The sequence below is a fragment of the Pristiophorus japonicus genome, chromosome 18, assembly GCF_044704955.1.
Source record: "Pristiophorus japonicus isolate sPriJap1 chromosome 18, sPriJap1.hap1, whole genome shotgun sequence".
In the NCBI taxonomy this organism is placed as follows: Eukaryota; Metazoa; Chordata; class Chondrichthyes; family Pristiophoridae; genus Pristiophorus; species Pristiophorus japonicus.
In genome coordinates this window covers 34,039,654-34,056,880 of record NC_091994.1, presented here as the reverse complement: position 1 = coordinate 34,056,880, position 17,227 = coordinate 34,039,654, and the positions used below count along the sequence as shown (strand labels likewise).

General features: G+C 45.3%; 1 protein-coding gene across 1 annotated transcript in view; it reads left to right on the top strand.

Annotated features, from left to right (window-relative positions):
- LOC139228641 (dedicator of cytokinesis protein 7-like) overlaps positions 1–17,227 on the top strand; it is a 265,121-nt gene that overhangs the window by 51,047 nt on the left and 196,847 nt on the right. The window contains exons 6-10 of the mRNA XM_070859854.1: positions 2,427–2,594; positions 3,214–3,299; positions 5,815–5,881; positions 8,312–8,452; positions 15,366–15,446. Coding sequence (XP_070715955.1) covers positions 2,427–2,594; positions 3,214–3,299; positions 5,815–5,881; positions 8,312–8,452; positions 15,366–15,446 — 543 coding nt within the window. The remainder of the gene's footprint in view (positions 1–2,426; positions 2,595–3,213; positions 3,300–5,814; positions 5,882–8,311; positions 8,453–15,365; positions 15,447–17,227) is intronic.

Below are 17,227 nucleotides of genomic sequence, written 5' to 3'. Positions count from 1 at the left end.
TTTCCCCACCACTGATGTTAGGCTAACCGGTCTATAATTCCCTGTTTTCTCTCTCGCTCCTTTTTTAAAAAGTGGGGTTACATTAGCTACCCTCCAATCCATAGAAACTGATCCTGAGTCTATAGAATGTTGGAAAATGACAATGTATCCACTATTTCTAGGGTCACTTCCTTAAGTACTCTGGGATGCAAACTATCAGGCCCTGGGGACTTATCGGCCCTCAATCCCATCAATTTTCCTAACACAATTTCCTGACTAATAAGGATTTCCTTCAGTTCCTCCTTCTCGCTAGACCCTCGGTCCCCTAGTATTTCCAGAAGGTTATTTGTGTCTTCCTTAGTGAAGACAGAACCAAAGTATTTGTTCAATTGGTCTGCCATTTCTTTGTTCCCCATTATAAATTCACCTGATTCTGACTGCAAGGGACCTACATTTGTCTTCACTAATCTTTTTCTCTTCACATATCTATAGAAGCTTTTGCAGTCAGTTTTTATGTTCCCTGCAAGCTTACTCTCATACTCTATTTTCCCCCTCCTAATTAAACCCTTTGTCCTCCTCTGCTGAATTCTAAATTTCTCCCAGTCCTCAGGTTTGCTGCTTTTTCTGGCCAAATTATATGCCTCTTCCTTGGATTCAACACCATCCCTAATTCCCTTTGTTAGCCACAGTTGAGCCACCTTCCCCGTTTTATTTTTATGCCAGACAGGGATGTACAATTGTTGAAGTTCATCCATGTGATCTTTAAATGTTTGCCATTTCCTATCCACCGTCAACCCTTTAAGTATCATTCGCCAGTCTATCCTAGCCAATTCATGTCTCATACCATCGAAGTTACCTTTCTTTAATTTCAGGACCCTAGTCTCTGAATTAACTGTGTCACTCTCCATCTTAATGAAGAATTCTACCATATTATGATCACTATTCCCCAAGGGGCCTCGCACAACAAGATTGCTAATTAATCCTCTCTCATTACACAACACCCGGTCTAGGATGGCCAACTCTCTAGTTGGTCGCTCGACATATTAGTCTAGAAAACCATCCCTTATACACGCCTGGAAATCCTCCTCCACTGCATTGCTACCAGTTTGGTTAGCCCAATCTATATGTAGATTAAAGTCACCCATGATAACTGCTGTATCTTTATTGCACACATCCCTAATTTCCTGTTTGATGTCATCCCCAACCTCACTACTACTGTTTGGTGGTCTGTACACAACTCCCACTAGCATTTTCTGCCCTTTGGTGTTCCGTAGCTCTACCCATACAGATTCCACATTATCCAAGCTAATGTCCTTCCTTACTATTGCGTTAATCTCCATTTAACCAGCAACGGTACCCCACCTCGTTTTCCTTTCTTTTTATTCTTCCTGAATGTTGAATACCCCTGGATGTTGAGTTCCCAGCCTTGGTCACCCTGGAGCCATGTCTCCGTAATCCCAATTACATCATATCCGTTAACAGCTATCTGCGCAGTTAATTCATCCACCTTATTACGCATTGAGACGCAGAGTCTTCAGGCTTGTTTTTTTAACACTCTTTGTCCTTTTAGAATTATGTTGTAAGGTGGTCCTTTTTGATTTTTGCCTTTCATTTTTCTGCCCTCCACCTTTCCTTATCTCCTTTCTACCTTTTGCTTTTGCCCCCATTTTACTTCCCTCTGTCTTCCTGCATAGATTCCCATCCCCCTGCCATTTTAGTTTAAACCCTCCACAACAGCACTAGCAAACACTCCCCCTAGGACATCGGTTCCGGTCCTGTCCAGGTGCAGACCGACTGGTTTGTATTGGTCCCATCTCCCTCAGAACCAGTTCCAATGTCCCAGGAATTTGAATCCCTCTCTGTTGCACCATTCCTCAAGCCACTTATTCATCTTAACTATCCTGCTATTTCTACTCTGACGAGCACGTGGCACTGGTAGCAATCCTGAGATTACTACCTTTTGAGGTCTTACTTTTTAATTTAACTCCTAGCTCCCTAAATTCAGCTTGTAGGACCTCATCCCATTTTTTAGCTATATCGTTGGTACCTATATGCCAACGACTGGCTGGTCACCCTCCCCCTCCATCATCTAGACTGTCACTGTAGTGCAGTACCGAGGGAATACTGCACTATGGGAGGTCCTGTCTTTCGCATGAGATGCTAAAGCGGCTCGGGTGCACTCTCATGGCACTATTTCGAAGAAGAGCAGGGCAGTTATCCCCGGTGTCCTGTCCAATATTTATCCCAGAACCAACATCACTAAAACAGATGATCTAGTCATTATCACATTGCTGTTTGTGGGACCTGGCTATGTGCAATTTTGGCTGCCATGTTTCCTACATTACAACAGTGACTACTTCAAAAGTAGTTCTTTGATTGTGAAGTGCTTTGGGATGTCCTGAGATTGTGAAAGGTGAGACATAAATGCAAGTACTTTCTTTATACAGAGCTCCGTTGAAGTCCAGGCAGATGAGCTACAGACTGAGGCTCCAGAGCTCTTTATTCAGACCCTGCTGCAGCCCATTGCGCTGGAGGAAGTTGACTGGAGGAACAAAAAAATCCGTAAATCTGGCAGGCTGGTGGATCTGTGTACAGTCTACCCACCAAGTGATGAGGTGAGTCCACTTCACATGGTGCGTACTGAGGAGACAAACTGCACAGGATCATTCACAGCTGTTACAAACTACACAAAATGCTGCGCCAGTGCAGGAATGTACTAGCGGGTTTAGCAAGGGTGTTTGTGAAGGAGGAGCATGTGGGGGTTTTATTCTAATATGCTGACATTTAGGAGATACACAGTAGGTTCATCAGCATCTGAGAAGACAAAAGACAGAATGATCTTGCATAACCTTTCAAAAGCCAAAAATTACTTTCACAGACTCTGACCAGCCTGCTGTATTTCCTGGTTATATTTCCCCTACCTCTCCCCTCTTCCTTCCCTGCCCCTCCCCTCCCCTCGTCCTTCCCTGTCCCTCTCTCCCTCTCCCCCCTCTCCCTTCCCCCTTCCCTGCTCCTGCCCCTCCCTCTCTCTCTCTCCTCCCCCCTCTCCCTCCGCTCGTCCTTCCCTACCCCTCTCTCTCCCTCTCCCTCCTCTCCCCTCCCCACTCTCCCTCTCCCCTCCCCACTCTCCCCATCCCTCCACCTTCCCCTCTCCCTCCCCTTGTCCTGCCCCCTCACTGATGAATGATCTGTTTTCTAAGTTTAGTTTGTCTGTTTATGTTCACCACCTCACAGGAAGAAGCGGTGCAGTATCGAGTCATTCCGCAGTCGCCATGTCAACAATTTGAGCAGAGGTTGCAAATAAATTTTCTGGAGTTAAAGTGAGTCACTTTTATTTAATTTTTCAATTTAATAATATTACTAAATCAAGAGGACAGCAGTCCATGGGAGGGTTGCTCTGTGTCTCACCCCTCACTCCCAGGGTTCTCTGTGTCTCACCCCTCACTCCCAGGGTTCTCTGTGCCTCACCCCTCACTCCCAGGGTTCTCTGTGCCTCACCCCTCACTCCCAGGGTTCTCTGTGTCTCACCCCTCACTCCCAGGGTTCTCTGTGCCTCACCCCTCATTCCCAGGGTTCTCTGTGTCTCACCCCTCACTCCCAGGGTTCTCTGTGTCTCACCCCTCACTCCCAGGGTTCTCTGTGCCTCACCCCTCACTCCCAGGGTTCTCTGTGTCTCACTCCTCACTCCCAGGGTTCTCTGACACATCCCTCACTCCCAGGGTTCTCTGTGTCTCACTCCTTACTCCCAGGGTTCTCTGTGTCTCACTCCTCACTCCCAGGGTTCTCTGACACATCCCTCACTCCCAGGGTTCTCTGTGTCTCACTCCTTACTCCCAGGGTTCTCTGTGTCTCACTCCTCACTCCCAGGGTTCTCTGACACATCCCTCACTCCCAGGGTTCTCTGTGTCTCACTCCTTACTCCCAGGGTTCTCTGTGTCTCACCCCTCACTCCCAGGGTTCTCTGTGCCTCACCCCTCACTCCCAGGGTTCTCTGTGCCTCACCCCTCACTCCCAGGGTTCTCTGTGTCTCACTCCTCACTCCAGGGTTCTCTGACACATCCCTCACTCCCAGGGTTCTCTGTGTCTCACTCCTTACTCCCAGGGTTCTCTGTGTCTCACTCCTCACTCCCAGGGTTCTCTGACACACCCCTCACTCCCAGGGTTCTCTGTGCCTCACCCCTCACTCCCAGGGTTCTCTGTGTTTCACTCCTCACTCCCAGGGTTCTCTGACACATCCCTCACTCCCAGGGTTCTCTGTGCCTCACTCCTTACTCCCAGGGTTTCTGTGTCTCACCCCTCACTCCCAGCGTTCTCTTTGACCCACCCTTCACTCCCAGGGTTCTCTGTGACTCACTCCTCATATGCCTCCACATGTCTCTCTACTGCCTTCCAAATAGCAGACTGATGCACACTCTAGTGAGACATGGCCAATTGTAAACCAACTTGCTGATATATATATATATGTGTGTGTGTGAATAAGCAAAATAATGTTTACAGTGAATTTTAATCTGTTTCAAAATGTTCTTTGAAATATAGAAAATAATAAAGCATGCTGCACTGTCACTTCTTAGTGGGCTGAATTAATTCTTCTAACTGGCACTTTTGTGAAAATAATTGATATTAAAATTAAGAAGGGAGGTCTCACCCTCTGTCGGACTGCCACTCCAGATGCCTTCAGATTGTATGCCAGCTTGTCCCAGTTGGACAAAGACTTTGTAAAGTCCTTACACAATACCACAAATCCACACGAGGCACATTCTATGGACAAGGTCACTCCATGACCTGAACCTTTATTCACGGGACCAAGAAGTGATGACCCTGCGTGGGACCTCCCTTTATATACCTGGATGACCAGGTGAGGAGTGTCTCCCACAAGTTCACCCCCTGTGGTCAAGGTGTGCATTTCTTATGTATATACAATATTGCAGTGTTGTTACATAAAGGTTACATACATGACAGACTTGACCTCTGACCTTCTCCCAGATCTCTCTGCCTGGGGTTTGGTCAGCCAAGCTGCCAATCTCATAATCACAAGTGTAACATCAACCAGGGCAGTCGGACAGTGTAATAGAACGTAGTCATTTCTTTATTTTCTTTGCATCATAAAATATTCACTGATATATTTAAAATGTGGTGACCTGGTGAAGATTTATTAATACAGGTTCTGCTGAAAATGGGTTTATCATAAAAAATAAACATTTTTCATGAGTGCTCCACCTGTGAGTAACCTGATTTTAAATCACTGAAAATGATTTTTTTTAAAAACTATACAGAACTATTTACTCGTTTTATTGGTGTACACTAGATAGCTTCTTACTAAATTCAATATTTTTTAATATGTCAAAACTTTTAAAACATGCCTACCTTGCCTGTGCGCCAAGAAAATGCTCCTCGAACGGTCGCAATGGGCGGAAACTTGCGGCTTGTTATTTTGATCTGGGGGCGGGGCCAGATTTGTGGGCGGGGCCAGCTGCAGTTGAAATTAATTTTAAACCAGTGTTAAAGATTGCAGAAACTCGATTTATGCTTGACATAACTTATGTTTACAATCCCCTGAACTTTTGCGCTGGTTTGGCTGATTTCTCCCAGATTGCGCTGATAAAACTAGCGCGCACTAAGGGAAACTATACCCACATTCTGAGAGCCAATGGTTGTGGGCCAGTTTCCCTGCTTCTGATATTCCTTTTTATATCTCTTTAAAAGTGACCCTCAGGAAATGGCCACATGTCCTCACGCAGTGATCGGAATTTCTGTACCACTCAACTCGCAACATCTGATAAACTAAAGTCCTCACAACTTCCCGCCACCATTACACGTTGTGTCTTTTCTCCACAGATTTGAAATTGAGATCGAGCCGCTCTTTTTGATTTTAGCTTTGTACGATTTGAAGGAAAAGAAAAAGGTGATTATCAGAGACACTCGGTGAGCCTAGAGCTTCTGAAAGGTTTGTATATTATTCCCGTGAGATACCTGGGATCCAGCAGTCGGATGGTGAGCGTGGAACCCTGGCACATCTGCTCATTTTGTTTATACCTGAATATATGCCATCACCTTCTCAAGAGCAATTAGGGATGGCCAACAATGCATTGCTAGCGACTTCCCCATACCGTGAATGAATAAAACACATTGATGTGAAATGCCATTATGAATGTAACTGAGACAAAATCTAAAGGTTTTTGTCTATGGTGGATTATTTGTTGCTGATAACGTCAGTTACTGCTTGCTGTTTCTGCAGGCTGCAGACAATATCATCTGATAGAACGTAGGGCATGTTCTGGGTATTAAATGAACACATGTGCAGTCAAAGGTGGTTCAATATATCCATGTCTACCAGGTGCAGAATTGTAGCACGATCTGTCCAGCAGTGTCCTGCATCGCTGAATAAGTGTTGATTTCCTTCAATCACTGGTTTTCCGAATAGTTGGAACCGATCACTGGGTTATCAAGTACAAAGATCCTGTGAGTGGCTGATCCCCTGAATGTAGTGATAGCAATACGGTTTTTAATTCCCTTTGTTCTCCATAGAAATTAGGGCTATCTATACCTTGGGCAAGCAGACATCGGTCAGTCTGAAGCCAGCCAAGGTGAGGGGCGAGTCAGCACACATGAGAACGCAGCTCAATTTATTGCGGAGAGTTTGTTGTTTTGGGGATTTCAAAGAGATTAGTTAAATTCGCAATTACTGTAAATATACTATTTGCACGGAGTACTCTTCATTTACAACAACAACTTGCATTTATACAGCATCTTCAACATGGCAAAATGCTCAAGGTACTTCACAGGAGTGTAATCAGACAAAGACAATACTGAGCTATAGAAGGAGATATTAGGAGGGATTAAAGAGGGTTTTAAAGGAGGAGAGATAGGTGGCGAGACGGAATGGAATACGAAGAGAATTCCAGAGCTTAGGGTCGTGACGATTGAAGGCATGGCAGCCAATGGTGAGTTGAAGGAGCGAGTAAACTTGTATGTCTTTTGGTCTTTGGCCAGAGCCTCTGTCTGGTTGGGTAAATATTCTTTCACTTACCAAAGATAAGGCGATCATATGGCAGCATACGATATATCCAGTAAGCCGGGGTACAATGACAATGGTTCTCTGTTTAACTCCTGAGTCTCTCTACATTTATCTAGGTATTGGGTAGGTAATGGGACACTGTGGGTCATGGGGACGCGAGGTTTGCTTACGAGATTGGTTGGTAATACTGAAACCAAGGAAATATCAAGGGGCCCAAATTTGGTAGCGCCCCGTTTGGGGGCGGTAACCAAAGCGAGGCGGGACTTCCTGCATCTGGCACGGAAGTCCTGCCCCGGCAGCAAAATTGGGGTTACCATCCCCGAGAGGAGCGCGGTGTCGAGAGCTCCACTTCCTCTCGAGGGCGGGACTGGGGCGCTAAGCATGGAAATTTACCAGGGCTACATGGAGCACTGCAACGCGCTGGCGGGAGCACAGGGCCATCCCCTTCCGTTAAAGGGGAAGGCATGCTGCGAACTCTGCAATCGGGCGAGGGGCCACCACTTCTCCACTGGGGAGCGGGATGCCGGGCTGCAACATCGCGACATGGACCCCACAAATTCCACAAGGCAATGCCATGGAAAATAAATGGTGCAATGCACCTCCCCTTTAATGTTCGGCTCACGAGTGGAGGGAGGCCCGGTTTGCGACCCACGAGGCTGGCGCGGACATCACCCACGGCGGCCTCACGGGAAGTTACTGAAGTTCCGCTCCGAAAATGGGTCGCTGCACACGGCGATGACGGCTCGGGGTGCGAGTGGGGTGAGCAGGGTGCTGCCAGTTGGTGCCTCCACTAATTCCCGTGGAATTTTGCGGGAAGCGACAGCGGCTTCGGGCGAGAAATTGTTTGCGGCCTATTAGCGCCCCTTTTGGGGGTGGGGGTAGGTGCAAATAACGTGAATTTCTCCCCACCCCCCCCCCCCCCAACAAGTGTATAAGATGAAAACAAGTAAGAAAGTAAGTTTGAGAGCATTGAGTCTGATCTGATTCTGAAATACTGTATTCTTGAATGAAGAGCTTTTGTATGGATGATGATCTTGCTAATTTTGTGTTGATCAATATTGTCACTTCTCTGAAGGTAACTTCTTGTAAAGGTTTTGCGGTTGATGGGTCGGTCACAGAGTCCCTGTGGTTCACTTGCTGCTGTCCTGGGGAAGAAATCCCCGCCAGAGCTGCGATAGGTGCTGGCAGTGAGCACTGATTTTCCAAAATCTCTGATTGTACCCAGAGAAGTGTTCACCTATTGAGGAACAGAGCCAAGTGATAAGGTTGCATTATTTTAAATTCTACCCCACTAAGTATTCTGCTCTGTTTTCATAGATTTCAGAAAACTTCTACTTAGATCTCAACTCTGAAGAATTTCAAGAGGTTCCTCAGACACAGGCACAGGTCCCGTGCTACTTCAGAAAGGCCATCTTCTCAATGACGCATCCCTCTTCTGAAATCTACCTGGTCATTAAGGTACTGTCTGTATCAGAGCCCTGCCAGGTTCCTGGGCAACGACACAACCATAAAATCTTTAGTTATTCTGCTTCGGTGTAAATGTTGATTTTGCTGTTCATCACGAGATAGTTACAGATGTTGAAGATCTTTGGCCCACCTTCTTAATAATTTCATCGAAAAGGATCTAAAGTCCCCCTCCCCCCCCCCCCACAAATTACCTCGACTACTCTTTCTGGGAGTCCATTCCATGTGTTGATCACAATTTGTGTGAAGAAGTACTTCCTGATATCAGTCCTAAAGATACCTTTTGCTAGTTTCAACCTGCGTCCTTTGACCTGCTCTCTGACTTGTAACTTTCCCATATTCTATATGAAAGAAAGAAAAAACAAAGAGCATGCAATTATAAAACGCCTTTCATGATTTTAGGACATCCCAAACTGCTTCACAACCAATGTAATATTTTAAATTGCAGTCATCATTGTAATGTAGGAAACGCAGCGTGCTAACCGTCAAGTCGACAGAGACTCTGAGGTTTCTTTCTATTTCATCTTCCTCTTTCCACACCAACACTGTTCATGAAGTATGTGTTTTGCTGATTATTTTTCTTTTCTACATGTGATACTTTATATTTATCGGTATTAAATTTCATCTCTCATTGTTTTGCCACTTACATATTTTCTGATCTGCCTCCTCGAATTCTGCTACCTCATCCAATTCAGCATCTTAGACAAATTTGACCAATTTGCATTGGGTGTTTGAGTAAAAGTCATTGATGTAAATTAGAACCAGTACAGGTTCCAAGACTCTACCTTGGGGCACTCCACTCAGTACTCCCTCCTCTCCCTCCAACCCTGACGTAGCTCCTCCAACAAGTACCCATTGTTTTCTACGCTTCAGACAATTTCTCATCTATTCCCCTGATTTACTCTGAATACCCACAGCTTTAAGCTTAATTAACAGCCTTTAATGCAGAACTATATCAAATGCCTCCTGGAAGTCTAGGTACAAAATATCAAAGAGCGTAACACTTAGTCCACTTGGGATACTCCTTCCTCAAAGAAGTCAAGGAGGTTAGTCAGGCTCTCTGAATCCATGTTTACTAGATCATTATTGTACAGACAACCAAGTTTACACCTTATGATGAATTGCATTATTTGCCAATGGATTGAAGTAAGACTAATTGATCTATAGTTGCCTGTGTCTGTTTTGTGATCCTTTCTGAATACACGTACCACCTTGGTCTGCTTCCAATCTACGGGACTATCTTCACTATTCAGTGCTCCGTCATACCAATGAATCCGCTGTGTGAGTTCTGCATGTTCATTTCCACATTTCCAATTTGCCTCCATGGAAAGGATCCCCCAGCCAGGTGGGCTGGATGGTCCGGGACACTATGTCGGCTAATCCGTCCATGCTCCAGACAACAATCGCAGTTGTTGTCACTAGAGATTACAAAAATGCTTTTGTCCACTGTGCCCTAACCTGTTGTTGGGTTTGTTATATTATTAACCCCTCTTGTCAGTATAATATTGTCATTATGCCTCAGTTGCTGGGACTCTTGCCCATGAGCTAGAAAGCTATGGGTTCAAGCTTCATTCCAGGCTTTGAACAGGAAGCAAAGAGTAGGAATAACCGGGTCCTTTTGAAAATGGCAGGCAGCGACTAGTGGGGTACCGCAGGGTTCACTGCTGGGACCCCAGCTATTTACGATATACATTAATGATTTAGACAAAGGAATTCAATGTAATATGTCCAAGTTTGCAGATGACACTTAGCTGGTTGGCAGTGTGAGCTGTGAGGGGGACGCTAAGAGGCTGCAGGATGACTTGGACAGGTTAGGTAAGTGAACAAATGCATAGCAGATGCAGTATAATGTGGATAAATGTGAGGTTATCCACTTTGGTGGCAAAAACAGGAAGGCAGAATATTATCTGAATGATGACAGATTAGGAAAAGGGGAGGTGCACGAGACCTGGGTGTAATGGTACATTAGTCATTGAAAGTTGGCATGCAGGTACAGCAGGTGGTGAAGAAGGGCAAATGGTATGTTGGCCTTCATAGCGAGAGGATTTGAGTATAGGAGCAGGGAGGTCTTACTGCAGTTGTACAGGGCCTTGGTGAGGCCACACCTTGAATATTGTGTACAGTTTTGGCCTCCTATTCTGAGGAAGGATATTCTTGCTATTGAGGGAGTGCAGCAAAGGTTCACTAGACTGATTCCCGGGATGGCAAGACTGACCTATGAAGAAAGACTGGATCGACTAGGCTTATATTCACTGAGAGGGGATCTCATAAAAATGTATAAAATTCTGTAGGGATTGGACAGGTTAGATGCAGGAAGAATGTTCTCGATGTTGGGGAAGTCCAGAACCAGGGGTCACAGTCTAAGGATAAGGGATAAGCCATTGAGGACTGAGATGAGGAGAAACTTCTTCACTCAGAGAGTTGTGAACCTGTGGAATTCTCTACCACAGGAAGTTGTTGAGGCCAGTTCGTTAGATATATTCAAAAGGGAGTTAGATGTGGCCCTTACGGCTAAAGAGATCAAGGGGTATGGAGAAAAAGCAGGAATGGGGCACTGAAGTTACATGATCAGCTGGTACAGGCTCAAAGGGCTGAATGGCCTACTCCTGCACCTATTTTCTATGTTTCTATAATCTAAAAAAGAAAGATAGATTTGCATTTATATAGCGCCTTTCATGACCACTAGCCATCTTAAAGCGCTTTACAGCCAATGAAGTACTCATCATCATCATCATAGGCAGTCCCTCGAAATCAAGGAAGACTTGCTTCCACTCAAAGTGAGTTCTCAGGTGACCAATACGGGAATTACAGTCTCTGTCACAGGTGGGACAGACAGTCGTTGAAGGAAAGGGTGGGTGGGGAGTCTGGTTTGCCGCACACTCCTTCCGCTGCCTGTGCTTGTTTTCTGCATGTTCTTGGCGACGAGACTCGAGGTGCTCAGCGCCCTCCCGGATGCTCTTCCTCCACTTCGGGTGGTCTTTGGCCAGGGCTATATGCAGTATTGGGGGGCTCCACACTGTCGGAGGATAGAACACAGGTTCACTAGGATGCTGCCTGGTGCAAGGAAAAACAACTATGAAGAAAGATGTAAAAAAATTGAGACTTTTTAATTAGAACAACGCAGATTATAGGGCGATATGATAGAAATGTTTAAAATTATGAGAGGGTTGGACAATAGGATGGGAAATTAGTGGTGCCTCTGGTCGTTCTCTAGCACCCATATAGTCCCCACTTCAGCTTATTTGTTAACACATCACCTTCATTCACTTAGTGCTAGGGATCTTTAACACCCTCTTGATCAGCAGATGGGGCCTCGATTTAACATCTCATTAGAGCACTTACATTGAGTGCTCAGGTCTTGGAGTAGGGCTCGAATCCACAACTATCTAATTCCTAGGATCACATAGGATATACGGCACAGAAACAGGCCATTCGGCCGAACCAGTGTTTATGCTCCACTTGAGCCTCGTCCCATCTTTCCTCATCTCACTCTATCAGCATAACGCTCTATTCCTTTTTCCCTCATATGCTTGTCTAGCCTTCCCTTAAATGCATCGATACTAATTTTCTCAACTACTTCCTGTGGTAGCAAGTTCCACATTCCCACCATCCTCTGGGTAAAGAAGTTTCTTCTGAATTCCCTATTAGATTTATTGATAACAATCTTATATTGATGGTCTCTAGTTATGCTCTTCCTCACAAGTGGAAACACTCTATCTACTCTATCAATCAGTTTATAATTTTAAAGACCTCTATTAGGCCACCCCTCAGTCTTCTTTCTTCAAGCAAAAAGTGACACAGCCTGTTCATCCATTCCTGATGGTCATACCCTCTCATTTCTGGTATCATCCTTGTGAATCTTCCCTGCACCCTCTCCAGTGCCTCTATATCCTTTTTATAATATGGCGACCAGAATTGTGCACAATACTCCCAAGTGTGATCTAACCAAGGTTCGATACAAGTTTAGCATGACTTCACTACTTTTCAATTCTATCCCTCTAGAAATAAACCCTAGTGCTTGGTTTGCTTTTTTTATGGCCTTGTTAAACTGTGTTGCTGCTTTTAGCGATTTGTGTATTTGTACTCCAAGTTCCCTTTGTTCCTCTACTCATACCCTCCATGTAATAAATGACTTCCCTATTCTTCCTACCAAAAATGTAATACCTCACATTTATCTGTGTTGAACTTCATTTGCCAATTATATGCCCATTCTGCAAGTTTATTAATGTCCTCTTGTAATTTGTTGCAGTCCTCCTCAGTATTAATTATTCCCCCCCCCCACAATTTGGTGTCATCTGCAAATTTAGAAATTGTGTTTTTGATTCCAAAGTCTAACTCATTAATATAAATTGTGAACAACAGTGGTCCCGGCACTGATCCTTGTGGAACACCACTACCCACCTTCTGCCACTGTGAATAGCTACCCTTTACACCTACTCTCTGCATTCTACCTTGAAGCCAGCCGGCTATCCAATCTGCTACTTGTCCCCTGACTCTGCATTCTCTGACCTTATTCATTAGTCTATTATGTGGTATCTTATCGAAGGCCTTTTGAAAATCTAGATAAATTACATCTACTGCATCACCCTTGTCTACTCTCTCTGTTACCTCTTCAAAGAATTCAATTAGGTTGGTCAAGCAAGACTTTCCCTTTGAAATAAATGCTGACTATCCATTATTATATTTTTGGCTGCTAGATGTTCTTCTATTTTCTCTTTAGTTGGGATTCCATTATTTTTCCTATCACTGATATTAAGCTTTTTTCTATGTTTCTATGGGGTACTGAGGTGAATGATCAGCCATGATCTTATCGAATGGTAGTGCAGGCTCGAAGGGCCGAATGGCCGACTCATGCACCTATTTTAGAAATATAGAAACATAGAAAATAGGTGCAGGAGTAGGCCATTCGGCCCTTCTAGCCTGCACCGCCATTCAATGAGTTCATGGCTGAACATTCAACTTCAGTACCCCATTCCTGCTTTCTCGCCATACCCCTTGATCCCCCTAGCAGTAAGGACCTCATCTAACTCCTTTTTGAATATATTTAGTGAATTGGCCTCAACAACTTTCTGTGGTAGAGAATTCCACAGGTTCACCACTCTCTGGGTGAAGAAGTTCCTCCGCATCTCGGTCCTAAATGGCTTACCCCTTATCCTTAGACTGTGACCCCTGGTTCTGGACTTCCCCAACATTGGGAACATTCTTCCTGCATCTAACCTGTCTAACCCCGTCAGAATTTTATATGTTTCTATGAGGTCCCCTCTCATTCTTCTGAACTCCAGTGAATACAAGCCCAGTTGATCCAGTCTTTCTTGATAGGTCAGTCCCGCCATCCCGGGAATCAGTCTGGTGAACCTTCGCTGCACTCCCTCAATAGCAAGAATGTCCTTCCTCAGGTTAGGAGACCAAAACTGTACACAATACTCCAGGTGTGGCCTCACCAATGCCCTGTACAACTGTAGCAACACCTATGTTTCTACAGTTTTCTATGTTTCATTATGTTTCTAAGCTGACTGGTCTATAGTTCCCTGGACATGTTCTATCTCCCTTCTTAAATATGCTAAACTGCTGACCACCCAACTTCCTTTTCTGGCTTACCATGTTAGCTGACATTGTTAACGGTTCTCTCTCCTCAGGTACTGTTCCCCTCTCCCTCAAATCTGCTGTTATCACCCCTCTCCTCAAAAGCCACAGTACCGAAACGGCTCTCCTCAAAGTCACAAATGACATCCTTTGTGACTGTGACCAAAGGCAAACTTTCCCTCCTTGCCCTCCTTGAGTTGTTTGCCACCTTTGACCACTCTATCCTTCTCCAACGCTTCCCCACTGTCGTCAGCTGGGTAGGACTGCACTCGCCTGGTTCCATTCTTATCTATCTAATCATAGCCAGAGAATCACCTGCAACGGCTTCTCTTCCCACCCCCGCATTGTTACCTCTGGTGTCCCCCAAGGATCTATCCTTGGCCCCCTCCTATTTCTCATCTACATGTTGCCCCTTAGCGACATCATTCGGAAGCACAGCTTCAGTTTCTACATGTACGCTGATGACACCCAGCTCTACCTTGCTACCACTTCTTTCGTCCCCTCCACGGTCTCTAAATTGTCAGACTGCTTATCCTACATCCAATTCTGGATGAGCAGAAATTGTCTCCAATTGAATATTGGGAAGACCGAAGCCATTGTTTTCGGTCCCCGCCACAAACTCCATTCCCTAGACACTGATTCCATCCCTGTCCCCAACTCCTGCCTGAGGCTGAACCAGACTGCTCACAATCTTCGAGTCATATTTCACCCTGAAATGAGCTTCAGACCACATATCCGCGACATAACTAAGACCGCCTATTTCCACCTCTGTAATATTGTCCAACTCCGCCTTTGCCTCAGCTCATCTGCTGCTGAAGCCCTCATCCATGCCGTTGTTACCTCTAGACTTGACTATTCCAATGCACTCCTGGCTGGCCTTCCACATTCTACTCTACGTAAAATGGATGTAATCCATCCAGACTAGAGGTTGTATCCTTTGAGTTTGATTAGTTTATTTAATATATCCCCTCTTTTAATTTTAAATACATTTATTTCATTACTAATCTCATGATCCAATGTCATGTCCACCTGTTCTATCTCCCTGGTAAATACTGAAGCAAAGTAATTATTTAATATTTCTGTCATCTCTCTATCATTGCCTGTGGTATGATCCTGTCCATCACGACCTTCCTTTTTTATTGATGTATTTGTAAAATATTCAGGTCCTACCAACTGAGCCAAACTAACACACTGAGCCTTAAGTTAAAGTTTTGGGCGGTGTTCCTTCACCAGATGCTGACAGCTTTGTATATTCTGGTTTGATGTCCATTTTGTGATGTTCTGCTCCTTGTTACATCCATAGTATCTCCACTTTGTGTTACAGGTAGAGAAGGTGCTGCAGCAGGGCAGTATAACTGAGTGCGCTGAGCCATACATGACCATTAAAGAGTGCGAGACGGCCAAGGTATGTGAATGGAACCTTCCCGGAAACCCCTCTTCCCCTTCCCCGTGTAGCTGAGGTCAAGTACTGTGCACAGATCGCCCAGAACCCCTAGCACTAGACTGGCCAATTATATTCCTGTTGATAAGTACCTCCTTCAGAACTCCTGTTTACAAAGATCTTCTTTAGCACCAATTGCTGATATTGAATCCCAACCAAAACCTGTATCCGAATGATTTAGATTGCAAGTTGCTGTTTTATGAGATGGATTTCTAGTTGGTGCTGCTATTATTGGGTTAATTAATATAAACCACAGCACTTTAAGTAAATAGTTGCTATCAGTTTCTAGTTCCTGTTCCACTGTGATGCTTGTGGCATACCCTGAGATTTGAATATATTTTGAGTGCTCGACTGTTACTAATATGTCCTTACTATACAGTATAAATGCACACGAGGCCCATAGAGAGAAGGTCACTCTGTGACCAGTTACCTTTATTACCAAGACCTCAAGAGAGAGACGGTGGGTGGAGCTTCCCCTTTTATACCGGAAAGTCCAGGTTAGGAGTGTCTCCCACAAGTTCGCCCCCTGTGGTCAATGTTCTCAAGGTGTACAACTTGGGACAGCTTATGGGTAACAGTGACAGTTGAATACATGACATCACCTCCGCCCCAAAGTCTTATTGGGATCACAGGTTAAGTCTCTCTGGTGGTTTACGCTCCCTTGTAGAGCGCCTGAGTTGGGGCTCCGGTTGTTTGGCGCTGGCCTGAGTATCTGCTGTTTGCGGTGCCTCAGGCCTGTCCGGACTGCCCACTGACTGGGCTCTCCTCCACTTGGTTCCGGTGTTCGGTCACCTGTGGTGGAGTAAACTCTACGTCGTGTTCTTCCTTTGCTGCTTCTATGGGGTTGCTGAACCTCCTTTTAGTTTGATCCCCGTGTTTGCGGCAGATTTGTCCATTGGTAAGTTTAACTACCAAAACCCTATTCCCCTCTTTGGCAATCACAGTGCCTGCAAGCCATTTGGGCCCTGCAGCATAATTAAGGACAAAAACAGGGTCCTGACATCAATACATCGCGCCCTCGCATTCCTGTCATGGTAGTCACATTGTGATTGACGCCTGCTCTCAACAATTTCTTTCATAGTAGGGTGTATAAGGGATAACCTGGTTTTGAGCGTCCTTTTCATTAGCAGCTCTGGGGGTGGAACCCCTGTGAGCGAGTGTGGTCGGGATCTATTGGCCAACAGGAGGCGTGATAAGCGGCTTTGTAGGGAACCCCCTTGGATTCTGAGCATCTCCTGTTTGATTATCTGCATTGCTCGCTCCGCATGGCCATTTGAGGCCGGCTTGAACAGTGCCGTTCTGACATGGTTGATTCCATTGCCTGCCATGAAGTCCTGGAATTCAGTGCTTGAGAAGCACTGGCCATTGTCGCTGAGCAAGACGTCCGGTAGACCATGGGTGGCGAACATTGCCCGTAGACTTTCTACTGTGGCAGAGGATGTACTTGAATTTAAAATGGCACACGTAATCCATTTGGAGTAGGCGTCTACTACAACCAAAAACATTTTTCCCATGAAAGGACCTGCATAGTCCACATGGATGCATGATCATGACTTGGCGGGCCAGGACCAGGGTCTAAGGGGGGCTTCTCTGGGTGCGTTGCCCAGCTGAGCACACGTGTTGCACCTGCGAACACAAAGTTCCAGGTCTGCATCTATTCCTGGCCACCAAACGTGTGATCTGGCAATTGCCTTCAGCATGACAATGCCCGGGTGCTCATTGTGAAGTTCTCTGATAAACATCTC